Source organism: Zingiber officinale, chromosome 11B (assembly GCF_018446385.1).
Source record: "Zingiber officinale cultivar Zhangliang chromosome 11B, Zo_v1.1, whole genome shotgun sequence".
Lineage (NCBI taxonomy): Eukaryota > Viridiplantae > Streptophyta > Magnoliopsida > Zingiberales > Zingiberaceae > Zingiber > Zingiber officinale.
Window position 1 is genome coordinate 52,504,869 of NC_056007.1, and position 16,229 is coordinate 52,521,097.

Here is a 16,229-nt window from a genome sequence, read left to right on the forward strand (position 1 = left end):
CTCAAGGAACTCTTCGGACACCAGAATTGGGCTGCTAGGTAGGAGGCTATGAGAAACTTGATAACGACCACCATGACTGAGGGGACACCCGTAAGGGATCATATCCTCAAAATGATAGCTTTTGAATGAGATGGAAGTCCTTGGAGCAAAAATCATGGGGAAACCCAGGTCGATATCATTCTCCAAACGCTGCCTAAAAGTTTAGAGTAGTTCCGCCTGAACTACAACATGAACAAAAGGGTTTATTCGTTGGCGGAACTTCTGACAGAACTTCAAGCAGCAGAAGAGTTATTTCATCAAAGTTCTCAAATTCACATTGCTGAAAATGTTTCCGCTTCTAAGCTGAAAGACAGAAAGAAGAAAAAAGAAACAAGTTGGTTCAGCAAAGAAAGTGAATTTATCTCTAGGAGCTGGGCCACATGCAAGTGTGAAGAAGCCAAAGGGCAAGTGTTTCACATGCAAGCAGTCTGGACATTGGAAAGTGGACTGTCCTCGCAGAAAGGAGAACAATAAAGGTATAACTTATTCTCTAGTGGTTGAAACATGTTTAGTAGTGTTATCTACCGGTACCTGGTGTGTAGATACGGGAGCCACTGATCATGTCTGCAATTCATTGCAGGGGCTCCAGGAAACTCGACGACTACATGAAGGGGAGATTCCGTCTATATGGGCAATGCTACAAAAGTGGTGGTTGTTGCAGTGGGAGATGTTTATTTATCTTTTGATAGAAATAAAACATTGATTTTGAGAAATTATCTTTATGTACCATGTTTTAGAAAGAACTTGATTTTAGTTTCTAAACTATTTATGGATGGATATTCTGTTTCTTTTGATGACAAAGTAGTTGTCAAGAAAAATAGGGTAGTTATCTGTTCTGGTACATTGGTTGGTAATTTATATACTCTAAATCCAATAACACTCACAATACAACAAATAGAAATTAATAACACATCTTCTAATTCTAATAAGAGAAAGCAACCTTCGAAAATAAACCAAACATATCTTTGGCATCTAAGGCTTGGCCATATTAACTTGAGTTGGATTCAAAGGCTAATAGCCGATGGACTCTTGGGTTCATTAGTGTTGGAAAACTTTCCAACTTGCGAATCTTGCTTGGAAGGTAAAATGACCAAGCGACCTTTTAAGGCCAAGGGGTATAGAGCCAAAGATGTGTTGGAACTGGTTCATTCTAATTTGTGTGGTCATATGTCTATCCAGGCAAGAGGTGGTTTCGAATAGTTTATCTCTTTTATAGATGACTATTTGAGATATGGGTACATTTACTTGATGCAACGCAAGTCTGAGTGCTTTGATAATTCAAAGAATACAAGGCTGATGTGGAGAAACGTCATGGTAAAGGTATAAAGACACTATGGTCTAATCGTGGTGGCGAGTACCTCTTAGGAGAGTTTAGGAGTTACTTATCAGAGGCCAGGATTCAATCCCAACTGTCTGCACCTGGTATACCCAACAAAATGGTGTTGTAGAACGAAGGAATATAACTCTTATGGAAATGATTAGATCAATGATGAGTTATTCAGAATTACCAAATTCGTTTTGCGGATATGCTCTGGAAACGGCAGTGAACATTTTGAACTTGGTGCCTTCTAATTCAGTAACCTCTACTCCCACAGAATTGTGGAATGAGCGTAAACCTAGTCTGAAACATATTCGGATTTGGGGTAGTCCAGCACATGTGCTGAAGGGAGACGCTGATAAGTTGGAATCATGTACAGAAGTTCGCTTGTTTATGGGTTATCCTAAAGGAATGAAAGGTGGTTTATTTTATAGTCTCAAAGATCAGAAGGTCATTGTTAGCACCAATGCTTGATTTTTAAAAAAGAACTATGTAATAGGGACAATAGTAAGTCGACCTCAGGGTATATGTTTACTTTGGGAGGTGGAGCCATAACATGGAGGAGTGTTAAGCAGAAATGTGTTTTGGACTCCACCATGGAAGATGAGTATGTGGCAGCCTCTGAGGCAGCCAAAGAAGTTGTATGGCTCAGAAACTTCTTGATGGACTTAGATGTGATTCCTGGTTTGCCCAAAATTATCACAATTTATTGTGATAATAGTGGTGCAGTAGCAAACTCGAAGGAACCACGAGCCTATAAGGCAAGTAAACACATTAAGCGTAAGTACCACTTGATACAAGACATCGTAAAGCGAGGAGAAGTTGTTGTCACCAAGATTGCATTAGAAGATAACCTGGTAGATCCTTTCACTAAGGCCCTTCCGGCGAGAGCTTTTGATGGGCATCTTGAGGGGATGGGGATCAGATGTATGGTACCATATATGGCAGTATAGTCTTTTAGTATAAGTGGGAGATTGTTAGAATGTATACTAAAAGCCTAGCTTTTTGTATAAACATTTATTTTGAAATGAGAATCACATTGGTCAAATATCTACATTTAGCTAAATGCAGTTGTCCATTTAATTTATATTATAGATAACATGGTGTGTGGTGCCACATAGAAAATCATGTTATCAGTTCCTTATAGATTATAAATAGAAGGTCACAACCAAGATGGATTGAGACAAAACCATTGGAATGGTTGTAGTGTAATTTGGTGCTAGTTTATCTTGACTATAAAATTACACTAGTACACTATGTGTGTATAGAGCAGGACCATTTGAGGTTGTTCCTTTTATACTGACTGCATAAAAGAACAAAACCTCTATTATTATGGATGTGCGTACTCTTAATCCCGATATAATAACAAGCACATGTACTTAGTATTTATTTCTTTAATTTATCAAAGGGTGAGATTTATTTATTAAATCAATAGGCCCGATAAGTTAGGAAATAATATTATTTATATGGTGTATTGTTGATTAAAAGAGAGCTTTAAATTTAAAAAAATCTTTCCTTTTGTAGCCATCTACAATGGTTTAAAAGAGATATTTTATTTTTGTTAAAATTTTCCTTTTTTGTAACCATGATTTAAAAGAGGTTTTAATTTTAAAAATCTTTCCTTTTTGTAGCCATCTACAATGTTTAAAAGAGAGATTTTTAATTTTAAAACTTTCCTTTTGTAGCCATCCACAATAGGAAATTTAAAAGAAAGATTTTAATCGTTGATAAAATCTTTCCTTTTTTAGCCATTACCAAGGATTATAAAAGAGGATAGATAGTGCCTTAGAGAAAAATCATCTACACAATTTCTATTCCTCTTCTATTCTCCTTGTGGCCGACCCCCTCATACTTTTATTCTCCCTTTGCTTTCTCACCTAAGGCCGGCGGCATCAAGAGGCTTTAACCATCTTATGGCCGGCGGGTTGCAAGGAAGAAAGAAGAACAAGAGGTGGTGTTCTTAGCTTTGATCCCTTGGTGGCCGAAAGTCTTGGAAGAAAGAAGGACTTGGGTGGTTTTTGCATCTTAGTAGATCGTCGCCCACATGACATCCAAGAGAAGGAGAGGAATACAGTAGAAGATCAAGAGGTCTTTAAGCTACAAAGAAAGGCATAATTAGTTAATTTTTTCCGCTGTGTACTAGTTTATTTTTCCTTTGTATGGATCCTGAAGTACCAACACAAGAGGCTAGCGATCTTGTGCTTTGATTGAGGTCTCTGTAGTTTAACCTAGGATTTACTGTAAGGAGTTTAAATATTCAATTTCTTTGAAAGGCTTTGACTAGGAAGTGGTGGATGATCCCATACCCAAGAAGGCCGAGTGCCTCACCAACGACTTGGAAGCCAATCCTTAAAATAGATATTTAATCAACTTCTGTAATATAGTTTAACTTCTGATGAAACATGGGTTGAACTTGGATTAATAATGTTAAGTTTCATTTGCAATCCAAGTTTAACTTTTGAAAAACACATGGGTTGCTAAGAAAAGTTCTATGCTTGTATAAGTTTTTGTACAGGTGAAACAGAACAGAATTCGGAGTAGCGCCAACAGCATGGACATTGTTGGGTCATTCCCCATGGCATTAGCATAGTGGAAGTTCCTGCTCGTTGCAGTTGATTACTTCTCCAAATGGGTCGAAGCTGAGTCGCTGGCAAGAATAACTGAACAGATGATCATGAAGTTCATCTGGCAACATATCATTTATCGGTTCGGCATCCTGCCAGCTCATCTTAGATAATGGAAGGTAGTTTACCGGTCAGGGGCTCAAAGAATGGTGCAGAGGATATGACATTCAGTAAGCCTTCACCTCAGTAGCCTACCCTCAGAGCAATGGGTAAGCAGAGGTCGCCAATCGAGAAATCCTTCGAGTCCTGCGCGCTCGGCTCGATCATATGGGAGGCAGTTGGGTCGATGAACTCCCTAGCGTGCTGTGGGCGCTCTGCATGACTCCTAAGGAAGGGACCAGGGCAACTCCTTTCCACCTAGTGTATGACAACGAAGCAGTGATCCCCGTCGAAGTCAGAGTTGAGTCCGATCGGCTACAACACTACCATGAAGATAACGTCGAGCGGAGGCTGCTAGAGCTGGACTTGGTGGATGAATCACATGTTAAAGCCGCCGTCCGATTGATGGCCTACCACCAGAGAATGAAGCAAAACTACAATCGGAGGGTGATCCCAAGGTCGTTCAAGGTCGGCGATTTGGTATGGAAGAAAATAAAGTCGATCGGTGATGTCACTAAGCTAGAGGCCCCCTGGGCCGGACCCTTCAAGGTTGTGGAGAAACTCCGATCAGGGGCCTACTACTTGGAGGATGAGGACGGACGATGACTTGAGCGACCGTAGAGCACAAACCATCTTCAGCCTTACTGAGTTGGGTGAGAGGTGCGCCGATGTAATAATCAATGTATCCTTATATCCCTGTGTTCCTTGTATGTAGGGCAGAAATAAAGAATTCAAATTCCGAACTTTTTGCCAAACAACACAACAAATTCTCTAGCGGCGACATTAAACCCCTCTCTCCATCGATGGTCGAGCGGTGACCTTAAACCCATGACTTTGTCAAATCGTCGAGCGGCGACATTAAACCCCTGTCTCCATCGACGGTCGAGCTGCGACCTTAAACCCACGACTTTATCAAATTGTTGAGCGGTGATGTTAAACCCTGTCTCTATCGACAGTCGAACAGCGACCTTAAATCCATGACTTCGTCAAATCATCGAGTAATAACGTTAAACCCCTGTCTCCATCGACAGTCGAGCGACGACCTTAAACCCATGACTTCGTCAAATTATCGAGCGACGAAGTTAAACCCCTGTCTCCATTGACAGTCGAGCGACGACCTTAAACCCATGACTTCATCAAATCTTCGAGCGACGACGTTAAACCCCTGTCTCCATTGATGGTCGAGCGAGGACCTTAAATCCATGACTTCGTCAAATCGTCAAGCGGTGACGTTAAACTACTGTCTCCATCGACGGTCAAGCGACAACCTTAAACCCACGACTTCGTCAAATCGTCGAGCGGTGACGTGAAACCCCTATCTCCATCGACGATCGAGCGACAACCTTACACCCATAACTTCGTCAAATCGTCAAGTGGTGACGTTAAACTCATGTCTCCATCGAAGGTCAAGCGACGATCTTAAACCCAAGAGCATGAATCATAAAGATAGACAATGATTATAACTGAACAGAAGGATCAGGGCCAGACACGCAAACAAATGAGGAACATTTTAAGAAGAAAGCCCGCCGAGCGGGCAGATAATTCATTAATCAAAAAGAAGATCCACCAACCGACTGGCATACAATGAGACTTCAAAAAAAACTTTTACAAGACAAACACTCGACCTCACTCTATATAATAAAAAATATCATCAGGCATCGAGTCGTTCAATTTGCTACGACTGATGATGTTGTCCGTCGTCTCGGAGGGAAGGTGGTCGTTCACCTTGAGCTATTGAAGCGTCCCGTCGAAGGCCATCTCGAAGACGCGGACAATCCGCTGGACAACCTTGTCGGTGAACTAGTCCGAGTGAAGGTAAGCTTGCTTCAGCGCTTCAAGCCTAGCTAGCTCAGCTTCCTGGTAGGTCACTAGAGCCGAGCAGGAGGCCTCCAAGGCGTCCTCGGCACCCTTGAGCTGCCCCTTCAGAGAGGCTTCTCCGGCCGTGCGGCAGTCCCGCTCAGTGATCAAGTAGTCCTTGGCTTCTTTGAGCTTCTGGGAGAGCCACCTAGCCTCCTGGTTCTTTAGCTCCAGATCGGTGATGGCTCATTTCTTCCTTGTCGTGGTCAGCTCGATCTTTTTATCATAAGTCTTCACCTGCGCCTCAAGATGGTCCAGTCGGACTTCTTGATCAGCAGACTTCTTCTACTTGACCTCCAGGAGCTTCTAGGCCTTCTCCAGATCAACCCTTAACTCAACGACCGATGGCCCCTAGTAGGAAGAGGCACCGCTCAAGATCTTGAGCTTCTTCAGCTCCTCCTCCACAAAAGTGAGCCGCTGGCACATGGCCACGCTCTCCACCTAGTACTGCAGATAAACAGGCAAATGTTAAGCGCTGATCGGAGGTAAATTATGAATTGATGAAATACATACCCCGGTGGACATCTACAGGTGGCTATTGCCGAGCGCCCCTGGTGATATCGTTGCCGCTCGGGCCCTCGCATCCTCCCAAAAATTGACAAGTGGCCCATGGATCAGAATCTTATGCTCGGGGATATTCGGATGGGCGCACTGCTCGAGGTAGTCGTCTGTTGGAAGGTTGAGGACCGCCGCCAAGGATCACCAGCCACTCGGGTCCGACGAGAAGGAGGCCACCGAACCAGGAGCGATAGTAGACGCAGGGGTCGATCCTGGACTGCAAAGGTCTCCGTTGGGTCGGCGGTAGAGATGCGACCGGCTGGGTAGCAAGGGTCTCTAGTGGCAGCTCCGCCAGAGACGGGGTCTGGTCGAATGAAGTAACCTTCGCCGTTGCAGGGAGGGTCATGGGAGAAGAGGTGCTGACCCTCTCAGCGACCCCCACCGCCGAGGTGGCAGAGTGGGGTGGATTTTCCGTGGGCGCCTCTTGCACCTAGTGAGTGTTACTTCATCGCCAGAAGACTTGGAACCTCCGTCCGAGCGGTGGGTTGTGCCTCGTGTTAGTTAGAGCCCTAGAGCCAAATATTTGATGATTGTTGTATAGACTCGTTGTATCATATTCTTATGTATATATAAAGGCATTCGTTTATGGTTATTATGCTTACTTGTATTGGTGCCAAATAACTAAGTATAATAGCGTCCATGAGAAGAAGGTTCTTACCTATATCAATCGATTGGTTGAATCGATAGTGAGATGATATAGGGAACACTACTCTTAATCATTCCTAGTCAAGTATTAACATTCAGGGACAATGTTAATGCGATGAGACTAGCATGTACGTCAACTCGATAACTTGATCTCACAAGTCATGGATATAGAGATATCAAGTTGACACATGAGTATGCATTGGAGAATATATACTGAATGACCTGCCATGAGAAAGTATCATGGATCGTTATATGAGTGTCATATACTTTCTCATGTGGCTATTAGTATGACTATTAGTCCTTGGACCTGAAGTCACCATGGTTCCCTACATAAGGAGTTACATACTTTGGCTTCGTCAAACGTCACCCGTAACTGGGTGGACTATAAAGGTGATTACTGGGTATGTAACAAATTATGCGGAGGGATGTGAGTGATATAGATGGGATCTATCCCTACTATATGACGGGAGTGACATCATTATTCTTGATAGAGTGAGACCACTAAGTGCATGGCCATTCCCAAATGAGTCAATATGAGATGTTGAGCTCATTTGATTGAGTGAGTATACTTGGAGTTTAAGATTTAGATTGATTAGAGGATGACACGGTCTATGCCTGACATTGATCAATCTAGATGTCTAGGATAGAAGGACATTGTCACATATTGTGAAGAGTCACAATTAGTAGTCACAAGGTGATGTTGGATCTCAACATTCTTGTAACTTGGGTAGTAATGATGAGTTGTTGGATACCGCTCATTACTTATGATTCTAAATGAGTTTAGGAGCATTGCCAACGTTACAAGAACCTATAGGGTCACACACAAAGGGCAATTAGATGGAGATTAGGTTCATTTGATGAACCAAGAGGATTAGGTTCATGTGATGAACAAAATTGGATTAAGAGTAATCCAAAGTAAACTAATTGAGTTGGACTCAATTTGGTTCATGTGTTAAATGAGCCTAATTTGGACTTAGACTCATTGAGCCAATTTAATTTAATGAATAGAGATTCATTAAATTAAAATTGACTTGAACCAATGGTTAGATTTGATCAACCATGGGAGAGAAGTGGTCAAGTTTGACTTGACTTGAGAGGAAAATGAAAGGTCAAGTTTGACTTGACCATTGCCATCTCATTTGTGAGTTGGCTTTGAGTGGGCTAATTATGATGTGCCACATCATCAAGGCTAGCACATGTGCGTGCCACCTCATGAGGGAGATCAAGTGTTGTGACTCTTGATATCCCATGGAGGTTTAAAAGCCTTCTTGAAGTGGCCGGCCACTTAACTCAAGGGTGAGGTTCATTTGTTTTGGTAACCTCCTTCTTCTTCCTTTCTACCTTTCTTCTCTCCCTCTCCTCCACCATTGCTGATCCTCTAAGGTTGCTAGCACATCTTTAGAGGTTCTCTCCATCGATTTATTCGTGTGGATACACATAGAGGGTTGTACACTTGACAACCTTGAGATCCGGCGAACCTTGGACGAGCGGGATTTGCGAAGGGCTTCGCATAAAGGGTAATCTCTTGTTCTTTGTAGATCTAGTGTAGATCTAGGTTAGAGAAACTCGTACACATAGAAAATTTTGTTTTATAACTTCGCACGGATCTGGTGGCATGGGATTCAGGGTTTCCGCAACGCAAAAGGCGGTTTTTGTGGCCCGAAAAACCCAACAGTGGTATCAGAGCCACGTGCGAAGTGTGTACAAGTTTATTTTGTATTTTTATGAAAAATATCAGTTCTGTAAATTTCTATAAATTTATGATTTTTATGTATTTTATGAGTATTTTTCTCGTAAAAGGGAAGCAACAAGTGTTTGAACACTTGTAGGCTTCGACTACCGAGAAATACCTTCCGAATCGGCAAGGTCTCACCCAAAATGATTTGGGAAAGAGGGCTAAGGCACTGTAGGATCACTTAGGAATACTCGCGATGGTTATATCGCAAATAGGGGTGCTGCCCCCAACCTCGCAAGGGGCTTTGTTCCGCGATCGCGCCCGAAAATCGCTAATCGGGACCGCCGGGAAGTTGCGACTCATAAAATCGTAAAAATATTAGAAAAATTACATAAATTTATGGAAATCACATAATTTAGAATTATATATCATTTTGTGATGTTCATGGCCCAAAGAACCCAATTTGATTGGAAATATGTGTTGTAATTCATGATATGACCTGCGCGCCATTTTGTGTGTTTGTGCGTGTTGTACTTGATTCGCGACCTGCGCGTCGTGCCCTTCTATTTATATTCCTGTTGTAAAATAGTTTTAGACTCGAATGTAACTCGAGTTTCACTTTATGTAATGTACAAAATGAGGCGGTGGAAGGTCCACTCGAGGAGGAGTTACGAGGAGGGTGCGAGCAACACATGGCGGTCAAAGGGAGGAGCTTGGAGAAGCTATTGACCCTAGGTTGACCAACCAATCTTCTCATTGGCTTGAGAAGATCGTAGTAGGGCCATGACTAATCACAAAATTTAATTAATTGCTTGTGTGTGTGTATGTGATGTATGCTAGATTAGTAATTAATTAGTTCCTTAACGATTAGATTCGATCTAAATCGCGTACTTGATACACATCGTCGATTAGATTAGATCTCAATCACGTCAACTCGAAATGCCTACCATGTCATGGTACCCATCACTACCTCGATCACATGTTGTTGTTGAATCTGCCAAAGCAGCGAAACGCATATTATTTTGGTAGGGTGCGGAGGGACAATCTTGGTCCCGCCTATCAACGCATGGGTGAGTACAACTCAATTAGATTGAGTAACTAGTTAACTCAATTGGATCGAGTTTAACTATAGGCATTTTCCAATGGTTGGTAGATAGGTCAAAATCACATTTATATTAACTCTTGGGCGATTTAGCCAAAGCTAACTCAAGTTTTAATATACATGCGGATCTTGATCCTATAAACAAGAGTTGCATAGAGATGTAATTGGTAATTAGTTACCTACCGATCATACTAAGTCTTGGGTGATTTAGCCAAAGCTAACTCAAGGCATAGTATGATGTGGATCTTGTCCCGCACGAATTATAGCTAGTTAGAATCTAGTAAGTGTAGTTTGACCACGTCCATGACTTGATTCTACAAAGATCTATAATTCAGTGGGAGCATCATTTAATTAAAGGCCTAATTAAATGATTAATAGAATATGATATTTATTTTCTGCTTTTTTCTGTTGTAGATTGCCATGTCATCAAACACAAACTCCTTCTCCCTGCGTTCTATCCTTGATAAGGACAAGCTCAATGGAGCTAACTTCCTGGACTGGTACAGGAACCTGAGAATCGTTCTCACACAGGAATGAAAACTGTACGTCCTGGAGCAGCCCATTCCCAAGGCACCTCCTGTCACTGCCACACCATATAAGTAAGCTTCTCGGAGCTGGAATCTTCGATTCGATGATGCGATCAAACAGTTTGGTTTGATCAAGAATGAAGATGAACCTTGTGTCTACAAGAAGGTTGTAGGGAACACAGTTGTCTTCCTTATATTGTACGTGGATGACATACTACTCATTGGGAAAGACATCCCTTTGCTGCAGTCTGTCAAGACTTGGCTAGGGACTTGTTTCTCAATGAAGGACTTCGGTGAAGCATCCCGCATTCTAGGCATACAGATCTATAGAGATAGATCTACGAGATTGCTTGGCCTAAGTCAGAGTACATACATTGACAAGGTATTACTTCGGTTTGCCATGCAGAACTCCAAGAAGGGATTTCTGCTGATGTCACATTGTGTGAGTCTTTTGAAGACTCAAGGTCCCTCTTCTAGAGAGGAGCGAGACCGCATGGATCAGATCTCTTATGCTTCAGCCATAGGATCTATCATGTACTCCATGCTATGTACTCATCCTGATGTCTCATATGCTTTGAGCATGACGAGCAGATACCAGTCAGATCCAGGTGAAAGTCACTGGATAGCAATCAAGAATATTCTTAAGTACTTGAGAAGGACTAAAGAATATTTCTTGATATATGGAGGCGATGACGAGCTAGCTGTAAAGGGTTACAGTGATGCTAGCTTCCAAACTGATCAGGATGATTATCGATCGCAGTCTGGGTTCATGTTTTGCATAAATGGTGGTGCTATGAGCTGGAAGAGTTCAAAGTAGGACACAGTCGCTGATTCTACAACAGAGGCTGAGTATATTGCTGCATCAGAAGCAGCAAAGGAGGCAGTTTAGATCCGCAAGTTTATTACTGAGCTTGGGGTGGTTCCTAGCATAGCTGATCCCATAGAGCTCTATTGTGACAACAATAGAGCAATAGCACAGGCTAAGGAACCTTGCTCACACCAGTAGACCAAACATATACTACGGCGCTTCCATCTCATTCAAGAGATCATCGATAGAGGAGATGTGAAGATTTGCAGAGTACCCACTGAGGCTAACATCGCAGATCTCTTGACCAAGGCTTTGACACAGAGAAAGCATGATGGTCACACTAGGTCATTGGGCCTTAGAGCCTATACTGATTGACACTAGTGCTAGTGGGAGATTGTTAGTTAGAGCCCTAGAGTCAATCATTTGATGATTATTGTATAGACTCATTGTATCATATTCTTATGTATATATAAAGGCATTTGTTTATGGTTATTATGCTTACTTGTATTGGTGCCAAATAACTAAGTATAATAGCGTCCTTGAGTAGAAAGTTCTTACCTATATCAATCGATTGGTTGAATCGATAGTGAGATGATATAGGGAACACTACTCTTAATCATTCCTAGTCAAGTATTAACATTCAGGGACAATGTTAATGCAATGAGACTAGCATGTAGATCAATTCAATGACTTGATCTCACAAGTCATGGATATAGAGATATCAAGTTGACACATGGGTATGCATTGGAGAATGTATACTGAATGACCTTCCATGATAAATTATCATGGATCGTTATATGAGTGTCATATACTTTCTCATATGGCTATTAGTATGACTATTAGTCCTTGGACCTGAAGTCACCATGGTTCCCTACATAAGGAGTTACATACTTTGGCTTTGTCAAACGTCACCCGTAACTGGATGGACTATAAAGGCAATTACTGGGTATGTAACAAATTATGCGGAGGGATGTGAGTGATGTAGATGGTGTTAGCTAAAGCCCTAGAGCCAATCATTTGATGATTGTATTATGGACTTGTTGTATCATATTCTATATAAATAAAAGGCATTTATTTTGGTTATTATACTTACTTGTATTGGTGCCAAATAAACTAAGTATAATAGCGTCCTTGAGTAGAAGGTTCTCACCTATATCAATCGGTTAGTTGAACCAATAGTGAGATGATATAGGGAACACTACTCTTAATCATTCCTAGTCAAGTATTAACATTCAGGGACAATGTTAATGCAATAAGACTAGCATGTAGGTCAACTCGATGACTTGATCTCACAAGTCATGGATATAGAGATATCAAGTTGACACATGGGTATACATTAGAGAATGTATACTGAATGACCCACCATGAGAAAGTATCATGGATCGTTATATGAGTGTCATATACTTTCTCATGTGGCTATTAGTATGACTACTAGTCCTTAAACCTGAAGTCACCATGGTTCCCTACATAAGGAGTTATGTACTTTGGTTTCGTCAAACGTCACCCGTAACTGGGTGTACTATAAATTCGATTACTGGGTATGTAACAAATTATGCGGAGGGATGTGAGTGATGTAGATGGGACCTATCTCTCCTATATGAAGGGAGAGACATCGGTATTCTTGATAGAGTGAGATCACGAAGTGCATGGCCATGCCCAAATGAGTCAATATGAGATATTAAGCTCATTTGATTTAGTGAGTCTACTTGGAGTTCAGGATTTAGATTGATCAGAGGATGACACAGTCTATACCTCACATTGATCAATCTAGATGTCTAGGATAGAAGGACACTTGTCATATTTTGTGAGGAGTCACAATTAGTAGTCACAAGGTGATGTTGGATCTGAACATTCTTGTAACTTGGGTAGTAATGATGTGTTGCTAGATACCACTCATTACTTATGCTCCTAAATGGGTTTAGGGCATTGCCAACATTACAAGAACCTATAGGGTCACACACTAAGGGCAATTAGATGGAAATTAGGTTCATATGATGAACCAAGAGGATTAGATTCATTTGATGAATCAAATTGGATTAAGAGTAATCCTAATTGGGCTAATTGAGTTGGACTCAAGTTGATTCATGTGTTCAATGAGTCTAATTTAGATTATGACTCATTGAATCAATTTAATTAAATGAATTAGATTCATTATATTAAATTGGCTTGAATTAAATGGTTGGATTAGATCAACCATGAGAGAGATTAAGTCAAGTTTGACTTGACTTGAGAGGAAGAGGAAAAGTCAAGTTTGACTTGACTTTTTGCCACATCATTAGTGAGTTGGCAAGATGTGGACCAATGACGATGCTCCACATCATCATGGTTACTTAAGTGAGATGCCACCTCATGGAGGTTACAATTCTTCACTTTAATGGCTCCACATTAATTGCACTTAATGTGGAAATGGGGGTTACACCTTTTTGAAAGTGGCCGGCCACTATTGTGAGGTGATGGAATGAATTTTTCATTCAAGGCACATTCACTTCATCCTTTTCCTCAAGCTCTCCCTCTCCCTCTCCTCCTCTACCATTGTCGAGACCCTTTGGAGTGCTAGCACACTCTAAGGCTCTCTCTCCATTGAGTTGTTTGTGTGGATACATATAGAGAGTTGTCTACGTTGACAACTTCAAGATCCGACACCATTTGGACGAGCGGGAATGCGAAGGGCTTCGCTTCAAAGGTATAATCTTTTTCCCATGTAGATCTAAGTGTAGATCTAGGTAAACTCGTACTCGTAGTTTTTTGAAAAATTTTATTCTTCGCACGGATCCGTTGGCTAGGGAGATTCGGGGTTTCCGCGACGCGAAAAGCGGTTTTCGCAGCTCGAAAATCCCAACAGTGGTATCAGAGCCACGTGCGAAGACATGTACGAATTTATTTTGTATTTTTATGAAAAATATAGATTCTGTGAATTTCTGTAATTTCATGAATTTTATAGTTTTAAAGGGTATTTTTCTTGTAGAAGCGGAGCACAAGTGTTTAGACACTTGTAGGTTTCGACTACCGAGAAGATTTTTCCGTAATGGCAATGTTTCGACCCAAAACCTTTTGGGACAGCAGGCTAAGGCGCTGTAGGATCGCTTAGGAGCAAGTCACAATGGTTAGATCGCGGGTAGGGGTACTGCCCCTAACCCCGCAAGAGGATTTGCTCCGCGATTGCGCCCGAAATCGCTAATCGGGACCGCCGGGAAAAATTTACTCATAAAATTGTATAAATTATGAAAAATTACAGAAAATTATGAAAAATATATAATTTAGAATATATTATTTTTGTGATAGTCATGGGCTAAAAAGACCCAATATGATTGGATTTGTGTTGTAATTTATAATACGGCCTGCATGCCGTCATGTGTTTGTGTGTGCTGTATTTGATACGCGACCTGCGCGTCGTGCCTCCCTATTTATATTCTGGTTGCAAATTAGATTTAGACTCGAATGTAACTCGAGTTTCAAAATTGTAATGTAAATTTTGAAGTGGTGGAAGGTCCACTCAAGACGGAGTTATGAGGAAGGCGCGAGCAACACAAGGTGGTCTAAAGGAAGGCACTTGAGAAGCTGTTGACCTTAGGTTGACCATCTGATCTTCTCATTGGCTTGAGAAGATCGTAGTAGGGCCATGACATAATCACAAAATTATTTAATTAATTACTTTTGTGTGTATGTGATGCATGCTAGTTAATTAAGTAATTAATTAGTGTCTAACGATTAGATTAGATCTAAGTCATGCACATGATGCACCCTTCGATTAGATTAGATCTATCGAGTATATGATATGCATCATCGTTTAGATTAGATCTAAATCGCGACAACTCGTAATGCCTACCATGCCGTGATACCTACCACTACCTCGATCGCATGTTGTTGTTGAATCTGCCAAAGAAGAGCAACACATACTATCTTGGTAGGGTACGGAGGGACAATCTTGGTCCCGCCTATCAACGCATGGGTGAGTACAACTCAATTAGATTGAGTAACTAGTTAACTCAATTAGATCGAGTTTAACTATAGACATTATCCAATGGTTCGTAGATAGGTCAAAAATACGTTTATATTAACTCTTGGGCGTATTAGCCAAAACTAACTCGAGTTTTAATATAAATGCAGATTTTGATCCTATAAACAAGAGTTGCATAGAGATATAATTGGTAATTAGTTACCTACCGATCATACTAAGTCTTGGGCGTATTAGCCAAAGCTAACTCAAGGGTTAGTATGATATGGATCTTGTCCCACATGAATTATAGAATTCAGTGGGAGCATCATTTAGTTAAAGGCCTAATTAAATGATTTAAAAAATATGATTTTTATTTTCTGCATTTTTCTGTTGTAGATAACCATGACGTCAAATACGAACATCTTCTCTCTGCGTTCTATCCTTAAGAAGGACAAGCTCAACGGAGCAAATTTCCTGGACTGGTACAAGAATCTGAGAATAATTCTCACTCAGGAACGTAAATTGTACGTTCTGGAGCAGCCCATTCTGGAGGCACCTCCTACCACTACCACGCGAGCTGACAAAGAAGCTTATAAGAAACATCAAGATGACGCATTAGATGTGTCCTGTCTTATGCTCGCGACCATGAACTCTGAGCTTCAGAAGCAACATGAGTTGATGAGTGCTTATGATATAGTTGAACATCTTTGTCACCTATATCAAGGACAAGCAAGGCATTAGAAGAGGAACTCCAAAGAATATCTGGAAGATCTTAAGAAGAAGAGAAATAAGATTTCTACTTCAGGTATACATGTTATAGAAGTCAACCTCTCTATTTCTTCATCGTGGGTATTAGATACCGGATGTGCTTCATACATTTGTACTAATGTACAAGCGCTGAGAAATAGCAGGGCATTGACGAAGGGTGAGATAGACCTACGAGTAGGCAATGGAGCACGGGTTGCTGCTGTTGCTGTAGGAACTTATCATCTATCTCTGCCCTCTGGGCTTGTACTAGAGTTAGATGATTGTTGTTATGT

General features: G+C 41.2%; 1 protein-coding gene across 1 annotated transcript; it reads left to right on the forward strand.

Annotated features, from left to right (window-relative positions):
* Window positions 1–4,248: 4,248 nt before the first annotated feature.
* LOC122033915 lies at window positions 4,249–4,686 on the forward strand. The gene has a single exon (XM_042593064.1). It carries the CDS (start codon window positions 4,249–4,251, stop codon window positions 4,684–4,686), a length of 438 nt encoding a protein of 145 aa, XP_042448998.1.
* The last annotated feature ends 11,543 nt before the right edge of the window (window positions 4,687–16,229 follow it).